At 35.3% G+C, this 20,408-nt stretch overlaps 3 protein-coding genes across 3 annotated transcripts; 2 read left to right on the top strand and 1 right to left on the bottom strand.

The window, feature by feature from the left end:
- Positions 1–5,981: 5,981 nt before the first annotated feature.
- On the top strand, positions 5,982–10,023 carry LOC141846223 (putative disease resistance protein At4g33300). The gene is made up of 5 exons (XM_074734222.1): positions 5,982–6,868; positions 7,369–7,763; positions 8,172–8,527; positions 8,614–8,825; positions 8,947–10,023. The coding sequence occupies exons 1-5, from the start codon at positions 6,007–6,009 to the stop codon at positions 9,777–9,779; spliced, it is 2,658 nt and encodes an 885-aa protein (XP_074590323.1). The 5' UTR covers positions 5,982–6,006; the 3' UTR covers positions 9,780–10,023.
- Positions 10,024–13,194: 3,171 nt separating this feature from the next.
- Positions 13,195–18,856, bottom strand: LOC141846066 (uncharacterized protein At2g34160-like). Its single transcript, XM_074734052.1, has 5 exons — positions 18,623–18,856; positions 18,334–18,382; positions 14,036–14,098; positions 13,892–13,956; positions 13,195–13,483 (listed from the first exon to the last, which is right to left on the bottom strand). Exons 1-5 carry the CDS (start codon positions 18,743–18,745, stop codon positions 13,388–13,390), a joined length of 396 nt encoding a protein of 131 aa, XP_074590153.1. The 5' UTR covers positions 18,746–18,856; the 3' UTR covers positions 13,195–13,387.
- Positions 18,857–19,213: 357 nt separating this feature from the next.
- LOC141846064 (glyoxylase I 4-like) lies at positions 19,214–20,094 on the top strand. Its single transcript, XM_074734051.1, has 3 exons — positions 19,214–19,426; positions 19,506–19,611; positions 19,678–20,094. The coding sequence occupies exons 1-3, from the start codon at positions 19,272–19,274 to the stop codon at positions 19,924–19,926; spliced, it is 510 nt and encodes a 169-aa protein (XP_074590152.1). The 5' UTR covers positions 19,214–19,271; the 3' UTR covers positions 19,927–20,094.
- The last annotated feature ends 314 nt before the right edge of the window (positions 20,095–20,408 follow it).

Here is a 20,408-nt window from a genome sequence, read left to right as displayed (position 1 = left end):
TTTATTAATGTGTTCACACTTCACGTATTTGTCCTAAACATGGTTTTTGGATTGTAGACCGAGTGGATTAATTTAGTGCCAATAAATTTGAAGGGTTTAAGTGAAAATTATAAGATAAGACAAGTTCATTTGGAAGTCTTTTTTCTGCAAAAAAAAAAAAAAAAAAACTTCCAAATGAACTTATATTTGGAAGTCAATTCATGCATGATGTATGTCAACAAGGCCTAATTAACTTACATCAGCATTTATCTATGGAATATTTTGACTAAAAATTACATATAAACAAGGCCGGCTCAAGGCATAGGCCGCTATGGCCTATCCCTAGGGTGTATATATATTAATTTATTTTACAACATATAAATTTGATCAATAAATATCTAAAATTATTGATTAAAATAAATTTTATTTTAGTTGATAATTTTAATTTTTACTACCCAAATATTTTAATTTTTATGAGTCGAAGTTATATTTTAATCTATAATTTTTAATTTTTATGGGTCAATATTAAATTTGGTCTATAATTAATTTTTATTTTTTTCTAGGTTTAGTATGCAATTCTTAAGTTTTGACTAATCATAGTTAAATTTGATTAGTAATTTTTAATTTTTTAATGAATAAAATTAGATTGGATGGATAATTTTTTGTTTTTTACTTGTCAAAATTAATTTGATCCATAATTTTAATTTTTTTACTATCAAAGTTAAATTTGATTGGCAATTTATTATAATTTTTTTCTAATCAAAATTTGATCAATAATTTTTATATTTTTATTGATCGAAGTTTGATTTACTGTTCAAATTAAGTTAGGTTTATCTAATAAACTAAAAATATTTATTGGTTATATTTATTAGTGATTGATATTTTTTATAAAAATTCTTTTAAAAGTTCAAAAACATCTTTAATATATCTCTTGAAATTTTTTTTTACTTCATCTTTCTTCTCTTTCGCTATCATTTTTATACTCTTATTGTGCCCTACTCCTTTACAAGTTATTATATACACCCTCTCTCTTTTTTATAATTTCGTCGTTAATGTTAAGAAAACACTACCAATTAAATATTTTGACTAGATAAATTTGATTGATAATTTATCAAAGTTAATTGATTATTAAAAATTTAAATAGTATAAATTAAAATATATATTAACTAATATTATAATAATTTATCATCAAATTTAATTACTATTTTTAATATGTTATTGATCAAATTTAACTTTATTTAGTTGATTAAAATTATTTATTAAACAAATATATTATTTTTTTAATAAATTATATTTGAAAGTTTAAGAGAATTTTTTTTTAATTTTACTATAACTAGTGGTCATAACTTTCATTTTATACTACATTGAGTTATCTTTTAAATTTTACTAATAAAATTAAATATCTTTAATAATATTTATATAAAAACTATTTTTAAAATAATAATATTTAATTTAAAAAAATATTAAGGCCCTAATTATTTTTTTCTAGGGCCTTCAAACGTATTAAGACGGCTCTGCATATAAAGACATTGATTTTTAATAAATATTATTGTGAAAGATGATTTAAAAGTTAACTTTCAAATTATTTGGTACTAAGTAATTTTGAAATATTTTAAGATTGGGTTGATCCAAGCACGGGTCAATTGAGCTCAAGCCCATAACAGGCATCTCATGTTGATTTCAGCAAAAGGTGGAATTCATCACCCCAGTAACTCGACACGGTCAGTCTTACGACTATCTGTGAAGAAGTAAATCGAGAAGTTACAGTTAGCAACGATGGAGGAGAATATTGTCTCGGCTTCGTCAAGAAGGCACTTCATGTTCATGCTTGTTAAGTAGTGCTCTTATATAATTTGGCATATGATACATAAAATTTTTTGTCTTCAATAAAATTTAAAAAATCTCTAAGGAAAAACATCCATAGGCAATGCCACTATGTTTCTCAACAAGGGAAAAAAATATTCAACTGAAGCTGGTGCCGTGTTTCTTTAATACGTTTGACTATTTGTCTTTTGACTTTGACGTGTTGATTAAGTTTTAGATATTGCATCCTTTTTAAAAAAACGTGACGTCTTTCTATGTTTTTTTAAAGCCAACAAAGACCTTGAATAGATCCCCAACAAAAATCTACACCTTCTAATGTAAATAAAAAACACACAACAATTTTACAAACCCCCCATTTCTTTACAATATTTACCTCATTTTCCATTGAAATAATTTCCTTCGTTATCTATTGATCTATCAGTATATTTTTTAAATAATAAAACACTAAGAAAATTTATGACATGAAATGGAGGTGTGAATTCGGACCTTTTGGTGTGGTTTATGACCTTGACTTGAGAGTTGAGAGAGAAGTGTGTGGACATATTTGTCAATTAGAAGATTGAGAAACGTGTGGTGTGGTTGAGTGGGTTTTAGGGCATCAAATTGACAAGAGCATAAGGAATTTCTTTTTTAAAAATAAAATAAAACTTAATTTCAGAAAATGAATGAATTGTTTTTCTGCATGATGTATGTATATTATGGAGTTTTTTTTAGCTAAGTTTAATTTTGGCTTTTTGACTTTAATGAATAATTGAGTTTGACAAATGATATTGCTTAATGAATTGTTTCACTTATCATCCCACGCAACCATATTGGCATCCTCACACTAAACCCTAACACTACAAGCTTTTTGAACAACAACAAAACAAGGCATGACTTTCAGAATAGGGAACTTTTGAATATATATATATATATATACATTACTTTTTTACATTCTTAATTAATTTGAGTTTAACACAATAATTTAAAAAGTAAGGATTATATTTATTATTCAAAAGCAGTGAAGATAAGGCAAAGGAGCTAGCGTCATGTTTATGTGGTTCTGTTTAAAAACATGTGCCTTTCAAGGGCTGCTATTGCTTCTATCCTATTCATCGATCTGTCAGTCAACTCATTCCCTTGTTTATCTCTTAATTTATCTGTAAATTAATATATATATATATATATATGAAGGTGTGATGCCAAATAAAAGAAAAATGAAAACCCTAAAAGGATATTATTGCTTCTGAATTTTGATAATGTTGGAAGACATGCATGCATGTGCCTTGACTCGCCCATGGATTCAAATGCATACTCTATTATTGATGCTATTTGGTTGCATTCCCTAGACCTCAGAAGAGTTAGGTGAAGGTTGAACACTAGTAACTCTTGTGGTTAAGAAGATCGTTATATATGATATGCTTGGGGTGGTCCTTGAATATATGCTACATGACATGACATGACAGTGATCATCTCGATGGCTACTGTATTATTATTCATGTGGACCAAGGGGAGTCAGTGCAGTGGCAAGAAGCTGAAACAGCATTCAAGGTCCTGCAAATGATATTAATATCTCACTTTTAATCCTTTGACTCAAGCTTCACATTCGAGTTACCTGTTTTTTAATTTATCTTCTGACATTAATTGCCAAACAATAATAATAATAAGGCTCAATAAAAAAAACAACACTTTTTGTCATCAGTAAATGGATCTTTGGTTAATTACATGCCAAGGCTCTCAATTCACAGCCACTCTTCTTGACAAATGGTTGGTCTTTATTTGACTTCAACTCAAATATAATGCTATATATCTTTCAGTATTTTTACTGCAGAGCTTGTGTTAATTTTCTTCTTGTAATTATTTTTTAAACACTGTGTGAGTGTGTCCTTGATTAAGACTTTTACCAAGCTTCGCATTGCTTGCGACTCTCAGGTCAGCACAAGACAAATTAACAACACCGATCGATCGAGAAGGCAACAACAATTATATTAACGCCTTATCGATTCAACAAGCGATGAGAAACCATTCTTGACTTGAGTTCTTCGGTAGTGTCGGCCACATGGATGGGCATGATCTGCTCGAGGCATCGATCTAGTGCTCTGAGACTGATAGCTAGCAAACTACTGATGTGGATGGTGCAACGCAAGTTGAGCATTTTTGATTGATTTGTATGTTCCTTGTGGGCTCTGGCTCCTCAGAGAGAGTCTCGGCTGTCCTTGTCGTCTCTCCTATCCTCTCCTCTCTTCTCCTCTCCAGTGTTTAATTTGTCTCGTTTAGAATGTGTCAAAATCTGTGGGAAAAGTTTGGAAGCATCACACCAGATAGTTGAGCACTGTGCGTGTTTGAGGGCATCACATCCATTTAGTCTCCAAAGAAGAAGCAGTGGATCTAGCTGCATGGCATTCTGGTGAGTGGCCATTATTATCTCCTTATTGCTTGTCTTGACAGTCACGGCAGTTTCTTCTATGAGGTTTAAATAGTTCACTGGAATTGTATTAAAGATCAATTCTTTCATCATCAATCACAATTCCTTTAATTTCCTTTCCACAACCCTAAGTTAAGTCCAACATCTAGCTTTTAGAGGAAGTCAGAAGCACTTAAATATAGTCGTGCACCTAAAGTAGGAGGATGATGAGAAAAGAGATTCTTTAATTTGCACATGTATATATAGGTGGGGGTCATGTACAAAGTAGATAAGCTAATGGTATATGCAAATGTGATGATGCCCATATAGCGAATGAATCGAGACTTTTGTGGTGCTTTATTAGTGCACATCACATTTCACATATAGATGTATCTTTACGAGTCACGTTATGGATTGTATTTAATTTTATTGTAACAAAGGTACGCGGAGACATTTGTATTTGATTTATGAATTATCACGTAGGGCAACATATACCCGAATTAAGCGACCACGAATGACAATGATTGTTGCACTAGTAAGTTATGTGCTAGTTGGTTGATTTTGTGATGTAAACATGCCTTGAAATAATTCAATCTCGATCATCCCAGATAGATCAATGTAAGATAGGTGCAACTAGACAAACATACTACCTTAGAAGGGTGTAGACATAGCCATAAAAGAGTCAGAGGAGCTGTGCAAACTCACTAGAATTTATAAGAATTTTCAAATTTATTAGAGATCTTCTTTTGTAAAATTACTACCATGTGATATGGAGGTCACGAATTCGAGTCTTGAAAACAACCTCTTACTCCCTAGATCAAGAAAACGTTAGGATAGATATCCTTTGTCGAAGGCCACTGACATACTCATTTTTTTTTTGCATCTTATCAAGGTCATCCCAAGTAAGATCTTATTGTTGTTAAGGTCCTTGTAGCTAATGATTACAATTAATCCGAAACAAATTCTTTTAGATACTCTGTTGAAGCAAAAAATGATCCCATAAAACTAAGATTCGCCCTAAACATAAAGATTTAATTCTATATATATAGTAAATTAAAGAGTGTTGTAAGCTAAGCAAGAAGCTTCTAAAATTAAAATAAGAATTAGACTTTCATGTTTACTTCTCAAGTTCCTTGACGTAAGTCCTTTTGACACTTAGAGAAAATGAGGATGATTATGAATGTTTTCATGTGAGAATTCTTGTCCAAAGAAACCACCAACAAAGCTTTTTAAAACATGCCCCCAACAACTTTTTCTAAGCACTTATGTCAAACAACTTTAGACTTGTGTTAAACAATTTACCAAATATGACAATTAGAGATCACAATATTGAGTTCAAAATTAACTTGATCAAAATAATTCTAACTCGATCGGTCGACATAACTTTGAACAAAATCCAAATTTGTCTATCCAAAATAAATTCAAGATTATAATATCAATCAATATCATACATGGGGCACATAGTCTTCAAATTTATCTTTAATAATCAAGTACACATCTAACTTAAGTTGAATTATTAAAATATCAAAACACTATAATTAAACCTAAACATAGGAGGGAAATTGAGTCCTCAAGGAAATTCACCAAGCCTTCATATTTTATTTATTTTCACTTTTTGATTTAAAAAAAAATTGCAAATTTTTACGTAGTATTTTGCTTTTTAGTTAAAATAATAAAAATATCATCATGAGGTCAGCAAATCATTATTTTCAAATGACAAAACTACCCTCCTCCTGCTTTATATGGTTCCCTCCCCTCACTCCCACAAGATCTATCGGCTTCTCCATTGGAGAGAGACGCCGGCGATCCGGTCGGCGAGGATGGAGACGTTCCGTGAGATTGCAACCGAACTGGTAAAGGAGCTCTCGAAGGTGGTCCGGATGACCTATCTCTGCCGGCCGGCTGCCGAGCAGCTGAAGCTCTCCGTCGACTCCCTGCTCCCCATTGTCCAGGAGATTCGCCTCTCCGGCGTCGAGCTCCCACAGCACCGCCAAAATCAGATCTCCGAGCTCGCCGACAACCTCCGCCTCGCCCTCGAACTCGCCCGCAAGGCCGCCGCCTCCCCCCGCTGGAATGTCTACAGATCCATGCAGCTCGCTCACAAAATGGAGCGCATCGACGACTGGATCACCCGCTGGATCGAGCGCCAGATGCCCGTCCATGTCCTCGCCGACGTCCACCACATCCGCGTCGACTACGCCGCTCGACTTGACCGCATCGAACGGACCCTAGACATCACAGCTGCCTCTGTAGGGGCGAGAGGCCCGGTGGCGTTGGGGACTGCGCCATTCTCGATGTTCCCTGAGATGATGGAGGGATTTGTGCCCCTGGCTGCGCCCGCTAAGGCACCGATCGCGATGGGGAGTCCTCCGCCGTCCTCGGGCTTCCCGATGCCAGAGATGATGGAGGGGTTAATGCCCTCGGAAGCAGCTGCGAAGGTACCGGTGGCGATGGGGAAGTCGCAGTCCTCAGGGTTCCCGGTTGCTGAAGTGATGGAAGGGCTGATACTGGCAGGAGAAGGGATGAAACCCGTGGGGGTCGGAATAAGGTTCGGAAAGGAGAAGGTAAAGGAGATGTTAATGGATGGCTTTGATAGAGTAACCGTGGTTGGAATCTCTGGCATCGGAGGAAGTGGCAAGACGACGCTCGCCAGGGAGATTTGCAAAGATCCAGAGATCCGAAGTAAGGGCCTTTTACTTTTGCGTTTCCCTTTGTTTTTTCCTTGTGCAGAGATTTACTCTTGAACACTTGGATTTTTTTTTCTTTTACACATTTCTACTACAAACTTGTCCTTGATTTATTCGCGCTTGCTAATCTTGCTTGTTTCGATTGTTTCATTGTCCTCTGATTGAATTCGAGGTTTACTATAGTCTACTCTTGAATAAGATTCTCAAGCATAGATCATATAAGCAGTTCCTTGTGGTTTGCTTAGATCGACTGAAGAGTTTTGACATTCTTTTGTATCAATTATCAGTCTTAATAATTGGTTTCAAGAAGGTACTTTATCCTGCAAAATTCAAATCATTAGACCAGATTCTTTGCTGCTGGAAAGAGTCTATTGTGGTAATTAAACTTTCAAATTTTTGGTCATAGAATTAGTATAAAACTTACCATAAACTTTTCAATGAATTTCTGACAGTCCACACTATGTTCTAACTCATTTGCTTCTTGTTCTTCTTTAGGTTACTTCAAAGATAGAATTTATTTTGAGACGCTTTCACAATCTCAGAATTTGGAGAGTTTGAAGCTAAAGCTGTGGGAACAAATTAGTGGCAATATGGTTCTTGGTGCTTATAACCAAATTCCACAGTGGCAGTTGGAGTTGGGGCCAAGAGATAAAGGACCATTTCTTCTGGTGTTAGATGATGTGTGGTCTGCCTCAGAGCTTGAAGAACTTGTTTTTAGAGTACCAGGATGCAAGATTCTTGTTGTTTCACGGTTCAAATTCCCTTCAATTGTCAAAAACACTTATGAGATTGAATTGCTTGGGGAAGAGGATGCTTTGTCCCTCTTCTGTCATGCAGCTTTTGAGCAGAAATATATACCATCTACTTTTGACAAGAAGTTAGTAAAGCAGGTAAATAATCATTGTTGGTATGTTTAATTCAGCAGCTAGACGATACTCCTTTTGTTGCATGCATGTTTCACTTGTTTCAATAATTTGTCAATGATATGTTTATAATATAAGAAAAATAAATTGACTGTCAGATATTTTTGTTGAAATTTTGAGTTCTTTGTAGGGATTTATTTTTCAATATTCTTCTGATGTCATTCTTTGAAGTTACCATATTTTGTAGTTCTACTATATTTGCAATCATATCTAATTTGGTAGTGTTTCAATTGATAGTCACCAATTATCAATTATTTTTTTGTGTGTGATCACCATCATACTTTTCTCATAGATACTGTGACAATGGGAATTGTTTAATTCAAACTGTTAAACATAGAGTCAATTTTGTCTGAACAGATTTCATTGTTAATACAGGTTGTTGAGGAGTGTAAAGGGCTTCCTTTAGCTCTAAAGGTTATTGGTGCTTCTTTAAGAGATCAACCTCCAAAACTTTGGCTAAGAGCCAAAAATAAACTTGCTCGTGGAGAAAGTATATGTGAATCTCATGAAAATAAATTGCTAGAACGAATGGCATCATCAATAGAGTTTCTATCAGGGAAAGTGAGGGAGTGTTTCCTAGATCTTGGTTCTTTTCCGGAAGATAAGAGGATCCCTTTAGATGTGCTAATCAACATGTGGATGGAGCTCCATGATCTTGATGAAGAAGATGCTTTTGCTATTCTAGTGGAGCTTTCGAATAAGAACCTTGTAACTTTATTGAAGGATGCACAGTATGTTTCTTCAATAACTTCTGTTAGAACCACTATTGCTTCAATGTTCATAGATTAACCTCGGTTCAATTTTACGCATACTGCAGGAATAGAGCTGGAGATATCTATAGCAGCTATACAGAGCTTTCTGTTACTCAGCATGATTTGTTGAGGGACCTTGCTCTTCATGTGAACAGTCAGGAGCCTTTAACTTCTCGAAGGAGGTTAATTATGCCAAGGAGGGAAAACGAACTCCCAAAGGAATGGGAGAGAGTTAAGGATCAACAGTTAGAGGCACAAATTGTTTCCATTAATACAGGTATTCAGCTCTACCTTGTCTTAAAATGCAGTAGGTGACTCGTTCTTGTTTGATATTTTCCATTACACGGTTAATGATCTGAGGTATGCTTCAGCAATTGAATTATCTATCTCTTTTTCAGGTGAAATGAAAGAATCTGATTGGTTTCAGATGCATTTTCCAAAGGCTGAGGTACTTATTTTGAATTTTGCTGCCAATACATACTTCTTGCCACCCTTTCTCAGTATGATGCCCAATCTGAAGACTCTGATCTTGATCAATTATGGGGCATCATGTACAACACTACAGAATCTCTCTGTATTCACATCTTTGAATAACTTGAGAAGTCTCTGGCTTGAGAAAATAGATGTTCCTCCTTTGCCAAAAACTACAGTTCCCCTGCAGAATTTGCGAAAAGTATCACTTGTTCTATGTGAATTGACCAACAGCCTGAGAGGATCAAAGGTGGACCTCTCATTGACACTTCCCCGCCTATCACATCTAACGATAGATCATTGCATCGATGTAACAAAACTTCCTTCTGCCATTTGCGACATCAACTCACTTGAATGCTTAAGCATATCCAACTGCCATGATTTGTCAGAGTTGCCATGTGAATTTGGCAAGCTAAATTCTCTAAAGATTTTAAGGGTATATGCTTGCCCTGCTCTGAAGAGGCTACCTCGTTCGATCTGCTTGCTGAAAGGATTAAAGTACCTTGACATTTCTCAATCCTTTAATCTCCGAGAGTTGCCAGAAGAGCTTGGCTACATGACAAGTTTGGAGAAGTTTGACATGAGAGAATGTTCTCAGTTGAAGACTCTACCAAGATCCTCATCTTCGTTGAAGTCTCTTGGTCATGTCATTTGTGATGAAGATATTGCTTTGTTATGGAAAGAAGCAGAAAGAGATATACCAGATCTTCATATTCAGGTGGCTGAAGAAAGTTTCAATTTGGACTGGCTGGTAGAATAAACACTCTCGCTCACAACTTTCTCGTGTAGTACTAGTTGCTTTGCCTCCGTGTATATAACTGTAACTATAACCTGTATATATGTAGCCTAGCCTACTTTAGGAAAGTTACCAAGAGTAGCATGCTGGGCATGCTTCTGATCGGGTTTTAGTGTTCTGTCGAGAAAATCTTGTCATTGTATTCAAGCTTCTAGCTTGCCTGTGACTATAAAGCAGTGATTTAGAAATCCTTATCAACTTCCTACTAGACTCTTGTGCTTCATCCATCCAGTATTATGACTTCTTTTAACAAATCACTAAAGACCAGTTTGGTATGCTGTCTTGATTTCCAACCACTATCTTATGCAGAATACTAGTAGGTGGAGTCACATGAAACCTTCAAGATTCCATGTTGGTTGTAGTAGTCAATGACCTTGTTCTCAAACCTAGTGTACAGAAACAGTTTGTCCTTGTTCTCAAACCTTGTGTACAGAAAGAGTTTGTCTGTTGCTAAGCCTTTGGGATGATTCAAGCTGAGGGTAGTTGAACATCAGTGCTACAATTATTGGCTTGTCAATGGATTGTGACTGAGGCAGACATTAAGATTCCTTTTCAGTTTTAGCAGTCAATGACCTTGTTCTCAAACCTAGTGTACAGAAAAGAATTTGTCTGTTGGTAAGTCTTCGGGATGATTCAAGCTGAGAATAGTTGAGCATCAGTGTTACAGTTGTTCATTCGAACTAAGCTTGTCAATGAGTTATGACTGAGGCAGACATGATGTACCTTCAAGCACAGGCATGAAATCTTAAAGATTTCCTTTTCGGTTTTAGCAGTCAATGGCCTTGTTCTCAAACCTAGTGTACAGAAAGAGTTTGTCTATTGCTAGCTCTTCAGGATGATTCAAGTTGTCAATGACCTTGTTCTCGGACATGAAGCACCTTGTTCATATCTGTAACAGGTGACCAAACAATCAATGCTAAAGAAGAATATGACACTACCCGCTTCATTGTAATGGCCCTTTTATTTGCCTTTCAGCTTTCATATATTCCACACTTCTAAGCATGATGATATTCTAGCATTTGTTCACCATACTTGAATAGCTCCAGGCGACAAACTAATCGAGGATGATATCCAATAGCATAAGATTGCAAGAATTGTTCTTCAAAGCAAATAGATTTTCACATAACAACAATCGTTCTCCAAAGGGAATCAGTCTTGATTTGTACTATGATGCAGCAGCAGAAATCGATTCTCTTTGCCGATGGGTAAACTATTGTTTGCTAATAACATTTTACATGTTTCTGACTTCCTAATTTACATTAACTAATGGAATTATGTAAAATGGTTGAAATTATGGATGACAATAAGTCAAATTTCACATCTCCATTTTTATCTCTATTTATTATATTCATCCTTATCTTCATTGAATATTCAATTTGAAGATGGGTAAAAATTTGATTAAATAGAATTAATCGATTGAATTTAAAAATTCAGTTTGATTATTTTAAAATTTTATTTTAAAAAATTGATTATTTTAAATAATTCAATTCGATTTTGATTTTAAAATTTATAATTAAATTAATTAAAAGTTTCAACTACTAAACTAGAGAAAAGCCAACTGTGATGTTATTATTCAAAACCAGCACATGCATCATGTGGTGCTGGTTTTGAAAACCAACACCAGTGCACCACAGTTTTGATGTTAGTTTTGAACTGGTGTTGGTTTTCAAAACCAGCAACACAAAAATTTTATTTTATGTTTTAATTGATCGTCAGTGAAATAAAAAAAAATAATAGATATATATATAATTTAATCAGATATTCAGATCAGATACAAGTAGAATTTTATCAGACCCGTCTCCATAATTGGATTCGAAAATCTTCATACTCGATTATTTAATAGGATCCAAAAAAAATCCTTTCATGTCTTCCTCCATTCGAATCAGATATCAAATCCTCCATCAAATTCGAAGAAAATTATCATCTCTAATTGAAATAGAGGAAGACATTACCTCTAAAGTTTAAAGAAAAATTTTATAAAACAACTAAACCTGCGATGATACATAGAATTAAATGATGGACTATGAAACTAATACATAAGCAAAAGATGAGAGTTGAAAAAAATGAGAATATTAAAGTGAATGTGTGAACATACAAAAATTGATAAGGTAAAATATGAAAATGTTAGAGAGAAAATTGAAATTGCACCTATTGAGAAAAAACTCTTAAAGACACATATAAGATAGCATGAATATGTACTTAGACAATCAATAAAAATGTTAGTTAAGAAATGTGAAATTATAACAAGTACGCACATTAAATGAAGAAGACCAAATAAGACTTTATTAACAATGATAAAATAGAATAAAAATTTTCAAATATAGATGAGGATATAATAGAAAATTGAATCCAGTGACATAAAAACATTCATATAGCTAACTCATTTAGTGGGAATAAAAACCTAATTGTTGTTGTTGTATACAATGAAAACATACCCTATTTTCATACCGTGAAGCTAAAACATCAGCTTTGTTGGATGCTCACATTTGAAGTCCCTTGAAGATCACAATTACGTTCAGGGCAGTCCAATTTTCCCCATCTTACATTTACTCTTACAAGGAAATGTCACCTTCCCTAAACTGTCAAAATAATTAATAAGAATCTGACAGATTAAAGATCTAACACCGATGAAAAATTAGTCATAAAGAAGTAGTAACAAACATACATATTCACAGAAAAAGGGAACAATAAAAGATAAAGGGTCAAGTACCTCAGATTGACAACATTATGTGTATAGCATAGCCACTGAGAAAATTCTTCTCGTGATCTCCAGATATCAACCAAACCAAAATTGTAACGCTCGTTGAAAGAAACAAGGCTTTAGAATTTAAGTCAAACCAAAGTAGTGCAGAGGAAATTCATCAAACACCTGCGCAGCGCAGCAATGGAGTGTAGCAGAATCCAAGTGATTCGTATGTTCGAAAGCACTCAAGTGATTCTCCTGCATGATCCAACTCCGGCAGCGGCGTAGAAGAGGAGGTGGAGGTTCACAACGGTTTGAATACGGAGGCTTGAAGCTGCGACGGCAGCTGTTCCTTTGAGAGATCGTTCGGCACAATGAATACCTACGGAGAGAGCGGCGCATTGAAGCTGCAACGGCAGCTGTTTCTATCTTCTTCAATTGTAGTAATGCTGAGAGAACCGAAGGGAGAGCCACATTGAAAACAAGGAATTGCTCAAGGAAAAGTACATTGTTGCCTCCGCAAGAAACTGAGATTGCAGAACAGCTAATACACCTAGAACTCCATAATGATCGAAACAGCCTATTCACAATTCACATAAGAAACCAACAACATTCAAATTCTAATTGGAGTTCATAATATGAATCGTTGCAGGCATATAAATGGAGCACCGCAGACTCATCATAACACAAATGAAATCAAAGAACCCCTACACTACATCTTAAAAACTTGTTTAAACATTACAAAGGTTTAAATAGTCACATGAAAGTTTTGCAGGAAACGTGGTGGTAATATTTCGAAACCAGTTTAGAAACCAGCTATTATAATGTAAATGTAACAAACAAATCGACCAGGCATGCATTCAAAAAAAGCAAGAGAGCTTTTTCAGTTTTAGCTTTGTTCTTCACCATCTGCCAACTCTCTCTCCTCAGCTGCAGCAGCCATTAGTTCATCGAAGTTTTCCGTCTTACCCAACAATATCTCAATCTGGATGTGGAACACAAACCATTAGATAGAGAGCATTACAAGAAGCACTTGGTACTAAATTTGCTTGCACAAGTTATCACATGCAGAGAAAAGCAACATCATGGTGTATTAATCGATTGATTAAGCTAACATTAACATGATACTTCCTCACGTTTCTTTTACATTTATACATTTTCCATGTTCTATTTCCACTTGCAAATTGCAATTACGAGCATCACATTTCAAGTCGATGCAAGTGTCGTAAATGCTTTGACTATATGGTTATTGCTCATGTTTTAGCAACACTATCCTAAATGAAATAGCCAAATTTATGTACGCTACTTTTTTCGCAAGTTTCCTTTGAATAAAGCAAATTCAAGGGCAATCTAATGACCTACAGAATGAATATTAATACTACAATCTGAATACCTTGGCTTTTTGGATAGGCCTGCCCCTAGATTCATCAGTGATATCAACAGTCGATGTAGTGATCTCTGCACCAAATTGATAAAAAATTCAATCTCTTATGCACTTAAAAAAGTTAAGAAAAAGTAGAACAAGAGAGAATCTTACTCCTCTCAACAGCAAGTCCATTGTTTTTCAGTATCTCAGCAATGGTGACAACAGTTGCAATTGCTGACAAGAATGCGATAGATCACAAAAGCATCCAAAGCAAATACTGAGCAAGGGAATTTACATGCTACCATAGTTATTTAAGGCGTGAGACATTTAAAAGCGCATAGGTGCTATGGGACCTAAAGCGCACGCCTTACCGAAATAAGATGCTTTGGGTATAAATTTTTATAATTCAAATATATATAAGAAATTTCTTCCAAAATATTTCACTAACAAAACTATAGTCTATAAAATATTAAACAATAATGTAAATATAAAATTCACTAGCAAATAAATATGTTATACGCATAATTCAAATTAAAGAGAAAAAAAACTTCTAAGTATCAAAATCTTCATCTTCTTCCTCAATCATATCATTATCATCATCAATCTTCCTTAATCATATCATTATCATCATCATCATCAGATGTTTCAGATTTATATAGTAAATCTTCATCGGTTTCCTCAAGACCAAATTCTTCCTCCTCTTCATCAAAAGTTGACTTGTAGAAGATCTTTTAATTCCTTTTGATGAAGTTGCCCTTACTTCTTTTGAAGAAGATGAAACTTGAGATCTGAAACTGTTAGCATCTTCACCAACTCCAAAAACTTGTGCAACTTCACTCCAAGTCAAATTGTCATTATCAAATATTAAATCATTTTCTTCATCAGTGTTATCATTCAATCCCTATCATCTATTTCATCCAAAGAAATAGGATCGGCAGTGTCACACATATATATCAACGCCTCAAAATCCTATTATACTTGATAAAAACTAAATCATTTAGTCTGTTTTGTTTCAATCTATTTCTTCTTTTGAAATGAAGCTTCACACAAAACAAAAAATTATTTTAATTTTATTTTTTATAATAAATTTATTTAATATTTCCTTAAATATTTATACTTACATGTTCAAAATCACTCCAATTTCATTCACGGGCAAAGAAATAGGTGTCGCATGCATACTACGTAATTAATTAAAAGGATAATTAAAGGTATGGACTGGGCATTAAAATGTTTTTTGGAGCCTGATATGTCTTGCTTCAATGAGATGATAATTAAAGGTATGGACGGGCATTAAAATGTTTTTTGAAGCCTTCAATGAGGTGAGAAAAATCACGCCTGTCACCTCTCACAAGATGCACACTTAAGACAACCAAGTGCAAGAGGCTTGCTGGACTACACCTTGCACCTAGGTGCAATCAAGTGAGCACCTTTAATAACTATGCATGCTACTATAAATAACGTGTGAAGCGTAATAATTACAATCACAATTTCAATAATAAATCTGTAATTTTACTAGTTACCATAACCCCAAAGAATGTTGTAACTAAGAGAGCCCAAAACATAACAAACCTTAATGTATTAAAATAATTTAATAGGATAAATAAAAAATATATAGACAGATATTTAATATCTGGCATCTATTAATCCTCATATGACATGTAAGTATACTATCTGCAAAAAAACATTAAAGTAACAAAAACAAGGAATTCAAAAATTCTAACAAGCCAAACAGGATCATAAGATTTGTAACTGATTAAACAAAACAAAAAATTCAAGGATGTCTCAAAGGACATAGTTACCAAGGCCAAAATTAGGAAGCATTTAATTTAATGATATCACACCAACATAATGGATCCATACAAGATAACGCTCTAGTCATTTCCAAGCAAGAATTAGCTAAACACACAAAAGTCTCAAACTAGAACAATGGTTTTCACAAGTTTAGAAAGGAACCAATGGCCATGAAAATCTACTTAGATGTAAGAACAAAAGATAAAATGATAAAGATTTATACATGATGATGATCAAATAAAAGTGCAGAAAAGAAGGATAAATAGCTTTGTCAATTTAATACCTTTCTCTTAGCTTGATCAAAGAGACAAGTATATAGATAATAAGGCATATGGATAACAAAACACTTAAAGAAAGAAATATGTAAACCTAGGTCTACTTGATATGCACCACATTTCAAACTCATACAATAAGCCTGTTTGACATATTTATAAGCTTTAATTACTAAATCTAGCTTGAAAGTCTTGACTTGTTAATATATCCAGTACAGAAATTCAAAGGCAAAGAATCTATCTATAACTAATCTATAAAAATTTTTGTTTTTGCAACAAACCTAGGAATCTATTTAGGTCTCAATAGCATGGTTTGTTGATCATGACAAGTGCAAACAAGTTCAATCAGCATACATAGGTCAACATCTAACAGCTTGTCATAGCAAAATATTTTTGGTTAATGGCAGAATCATAGCTCCATTAAGATCTACACCAGATCATATCATCAGCATCTAGTAAACATATTATCCAGATTTTTGTAAATTTCAACCATAGTTATGTTTATCTTTCTTAATTATCACAGTTCAACTCTAATTAATTCAATTTATCTAAATATAGAACCTATAATCTAAATCCCTTCTTTGAATGACTTTGTTATTTATCTAGCTTAACTAAACATTTTCTTTATTACTGCTAAAATTACTTCAGATACTCAACTTTTTACTTAACTTCATGCATTTTAACATGAATATAGTTAGTAAGATTCTCTAATAACAATGTACTATGATCAACCATTAAAGTAAATGATAGTCATATGAAACTCATTAGTGACGTTCAGTATTCTAACACTACGAGCTACATTGAAGAAGAATTTTTTTTCTTATTGATATTACTAGATATTCTTTAGTTTTCAAAATCCTGCATGAATTTTTAATAGGAGCTCTATCATATGTTTTTTCCACATGCAATTATGTTTATTATTATCTAATATAATATAGATAATATCTATGACTAATTTACCATTTCAAAGCATCTTGTTGGATTCAAAGAAAGAATATATCTCATCAGTCCTCTCTTAATCATTCTTCCCTATGTTATTTTGGTGTGACTCACTAAGTCTTTTATGTTTATAACAAGGATTAAAATTTCATTCCACCCTGAGGTTTCAAACCTCAGCCGGAATGAAATGGTATCATGTCATTTCACCTGTGTTGGTTGCACCGATGAGGAAGAGTAAGAAGCCATGATGAATCTAAATCTAGCTTGAAAGTCTTGACTTTTTAATATATCCAGTACATAATATCTATGACTAATAGGAGCTCTATTATATGTTTTTTCCACATGCACTTCATTTTTCTTGATATGTTTATTATTATCTAATATAAATATAGATAATATCTATGACTAATTTACCATTTCAAAGCATCTTGTTGGATTTCAACGAAAGAATATATCTCATCATAGTCTTCTCTTAATCATTCTTCCCCATGTTACTTTGGTGTGACTCACCAAGTTTTTTATGTTTATAACAAGGATTAAAATTTCATTTCCCTCGGCTGGAATGAAATGGTATCATGTCATTTCACCTGTGTTGGTGGCACCGATGAGGAAGAGGAAGAAGCCATGATGAATCAAAATGGAGGGGGGATGCAGGAGGAAGCAGAGAGGAGAAGACAACCCATGTAATCAAGAAATGCTGCAACTTGGTGCAGTTCATAAAATCAAGGAAGGCAGGTTATGGAGACCCATTTCATGTGTCTTTAAGTATTTTATGTGCCCTCATCAATGGAGAAAAACAATAATTTTTTCCATACCAGCTAACATGACACAAAATGTAAAACCATGGCTTATATTGACTTTCAGACATATAATGGATGAATCAAATTAATGATTTCCTGAGCTTTTTTCTTGATTTGTAATCATTTGCTTATTGTATATATATAGATACTATCAGTTTCACACACTTTACAATTGCTTCAAACTTTTTAGAGTTTTTATCCTATGATTCCTAAATCTGACATAAGTTTCTATTTCAACCTGTCATAAGTTGACTTTTTAGAGTAAGATACTGGTTCAAGGTATAACTTCCTAAGGATATAGTCTTGCATAAAGTTCGATAGAAAAATAAAATCGATGTATCCAAACCCAGAAGGCTAAGGCAAAATGCAGCATGTTTATGTTGATTCGAGGTATGTCTAGAGAAGTCAAACAAAAACTCCTATGCACATGCCTTGAATGATAAACACAAACCAAGAAACTATTTTAAATCATTTAGCACATAAACAAGCCTCTAACTAAGAACAAGGAAGTCTAATACAAGAACATCCACCTGAGGAATATAATGAACCAATTTAGTGAATAGTTACCGTCAGATTTTGAGATAGGAAATCCCGAAAATAATACTCGACACTTAATCTTGCTTAAAGTTGAATATACACCGAAAAAACACTAAACTCGAGAACCTACCCATTCCCAGAGCTGATAGCTCGACTTCAGTATGTTGCTGCATGTATCTCTGCAATGAAAAACACAATCATGATCAATTTAACGCAACAAAGAAATAACGACCAGATAACTAGACAGAATAAAAATATGATAAAGAGAGCCATCACTCATTAGTACTTAGAGCATCCAGCGGCAAGCGAAACGAAAACACAAAAACTAGGGCTTCCAATTAATACCATCAGACACTAGATAGCCTTCAACTCGAGACTGGAAATGAGTATAACATCTTCGAGGGTAATGAAGATCGAACCTTAGCGAGGTTGACGTAGAAGAACAGCGGCTTCTTGGTGTTGGAGACCTGGATCCGGTTCTTCTTGTAGGAATCGGTAGCCGTGATGTGGATATTGTTGACGCCTTCCGTGACCTCCTCCATGGGCGATTAGCTCCTCCTCCGCGCTCAAGATATCCGAAACCCTAACCCTAATTGCGCTGCGGCCGAGGGAGAGGAAGCAGACGGGTATAAAGCGACCACCGTTTACAGCAAGCAGCAAGCCAAATCGGATCCTGTGAGTGCTCGGGTTGGGTTTTGTCGGATCGGATTCACAATGGAACCCACCGACTTGAATTTATTTTTGTTAGACGATTATAATAATATTTGAAATTTACGTATGCTTTTTGTCTTTATATTTAAATTGTCATTATTTTTTATGATAAAATACAATAAAGGATTCCACTCAATTGGTTTCCCTCTTCCGAAGCCACGTGCGAGACAGGTGGCGGCCTTAGAGACTGAGAGTCGCGCATGCATGAGATCCCGTATACGATTCGCCCACTTCCTCTGCTTTATATTTTCCTCTGTTCCACTCCAGCGTCCTCTCTCCAGTCTTCCCTTCCCTGCTTTCCCCTCTCCATTTACACATCAGATTCAAAGATCGAAGAGTAGCTCACAAATCTCAAAGATGTCGAGCAGTGCCGCCGGAGCTCTGCCGCTGGCTTCCTTGAACCACATCTCCATCGTCTGCAGGTCCGTGGAGGCCTCCCTCGATTTCTACCAGAACGTCCTGGGCTTCTTCCCCATCCGCCGTCCTGGCTCCTTCGACTTCGACGGCGCCTGGTAAGCAATGCATGCCACTGCTAATTAATTTACTCTGTGCCTACCGGCTACCGCTAAAGAAAAGAACGCTCATATATAGGCTGTTCAACTACGGGATCGGAGTCCACTTGCTGCAGTCTGAAGCCCCCGAGAAGATGCCTCGGAAGAGGGAGATTAACCCCAAGGACAACCACATCTCCTTCCAGGTTTTGCAATTAAATCACCTCCTCTGTTTCGCTCTGTTTTGACTGATCGGTAGTTAATTGAGGCAGTGTGAGAGCTTGGCGTTGGTGGAGAAGAAGCTGGCGGAGTTGGGAATAGCCTACGTGCAGAGGCGCGTGGAGGAAGGCGGGATCCAAGTGGACCAGCTGTTCTTCCACGACCCCGACGGGTTCATGATCGAGATTTGCAACTGCGACAACCTGCCGGTGATCTCCCTCTCCGGCGAGCCCGTCATGGCTTGCAAGAGAGTGACGAGCCTCGTCGCCCAGAAGCAGCAGCGCCAGCAGACGACCGTGTAGTGCCATGATTAATCAGAAGAAGCAGCAGCAGCATGCTACTGTGCTTCGATTTCCTTTTCTGAGATCCTGTTTTAAAATCAAGAAAATAAAACAAAAAAAAGTGTTAATGGTGGATATCTGTCGCTATTGCCTCCCATGATTTTCGTTTCTTCATCGTAATCTTGTGAAGGCGGCGTAAACAGTTTGTCTTCTCTCGCCGTGACTTCTTGAAAGATGACTGGTTTTTCTCTGGAAAGAAGGTAGACGAACTGAGCAGATCAAATCCAAAAATCCTACGGCATCGTAAGAGTCCCAGCGCATCAGCCTTTTGGGTTCTCTGTAAGTTGGGCGATTTGTCCTCGTTTGTTTTGGTGCCATCGAAGAACAAATGAGCAGTTTGCGTCGTCCGTGCATCATTCAGGAAAACGAAGCTTTTGTGATCGATCCTTAACTTGTTCCCCAAAACTCAACTCGTTTTTACTACTAAAGTTACGTATTAATTA

The sequence above is a fragment of the Curcuma longa genome, chromosome 15 (assembly GCF_044706935.1).
Source record: "Curcuma longa cultivar G26 ecotype Majalengka, Jawa Barat chromosome 15, ITB_CL_G26_1.1, whole genome shotgun sequence".
Classification (NCBI taxonomy): domain Eukaryota; kingdom Viridiplantae; phylum Streptophyta; class Magnoliopsida; order Zingiberales; family Zingiberaceae; genus Curcuma; species Curcuma longa.
Note: the sequence above shows the minus strand (reverse complement) of the source record. Positions and strands in the feature narration are given on the sequence as shown.

Excerpts from the sequence above, each read along its gene's own strand:
- LOC141846223 (XM_074734222.1), top strand. The coding sequence starts at position 6,007 with ATGGAGACGTTCCGTGAGATTGCAACCGAACTGGTAAAGGAGCTCTCG. Across the intron at positions 6,869-7,368 it reads CAAAGATCCAGAGATCCGAA|GTTACTTCAAAGATAGAATT; the intron begins GTAAGGGCCTTT and ends GTTCTTCTTTAG. Across the intron at positions 7,764-8,171 it reads ACAAGAAGTTAGTAAAGCAG|GTTGTTGAGGAGTGTAAAGG; the intron begins GTAAATAATCAT and ends TTGTTAATACAG.
- LOC141846064 (XM_074734051.1), top strand. The coding sequence starts at position 19,272 with ATGTCGAGCAGTGCCGCCGGAGCTCTGCCGCTGGCTTCCTTGAACCAC. Across the intron at positions 19,427-19,505 it reads TTCGACTTCGACGGCGCCTG|GCTGTTCAACTACGGGATCG; the intron begins GTAAGCAATGCA and ends GCTCATATATAG. Across the intron at positions 19,612-19,677 it reads ACAACCACATCTCCTTCCAG|TGTGAGAGCTTGGCGTTGGT; the intron begins GTTTTGCAATTA and ends TAATTGAGGCAG.
- LOC141846066 (XM_074734052.1), bottom strand. The coding sequence starts at position 18,745 with ATGGAGGAGGTCACGGAAGGCGTCAACAATATCCACATCACGGCTACC. Across the intron at positions 18,383-18,622 it reads TCTACGTCAACCTCGCTAAG|AGATACATGCAGCAACATAC; the intron begins GTTCGATCTTCA and ends TTTTCATTGCAG. Across the intron at positions 14,099-18,333 it reads GCTATCAGCTCTGGGAATGG|CAATTGCAACTGTTGTCACC; the intron begins GTAGGTTCTCGA and ends CATTCTTGTCAG.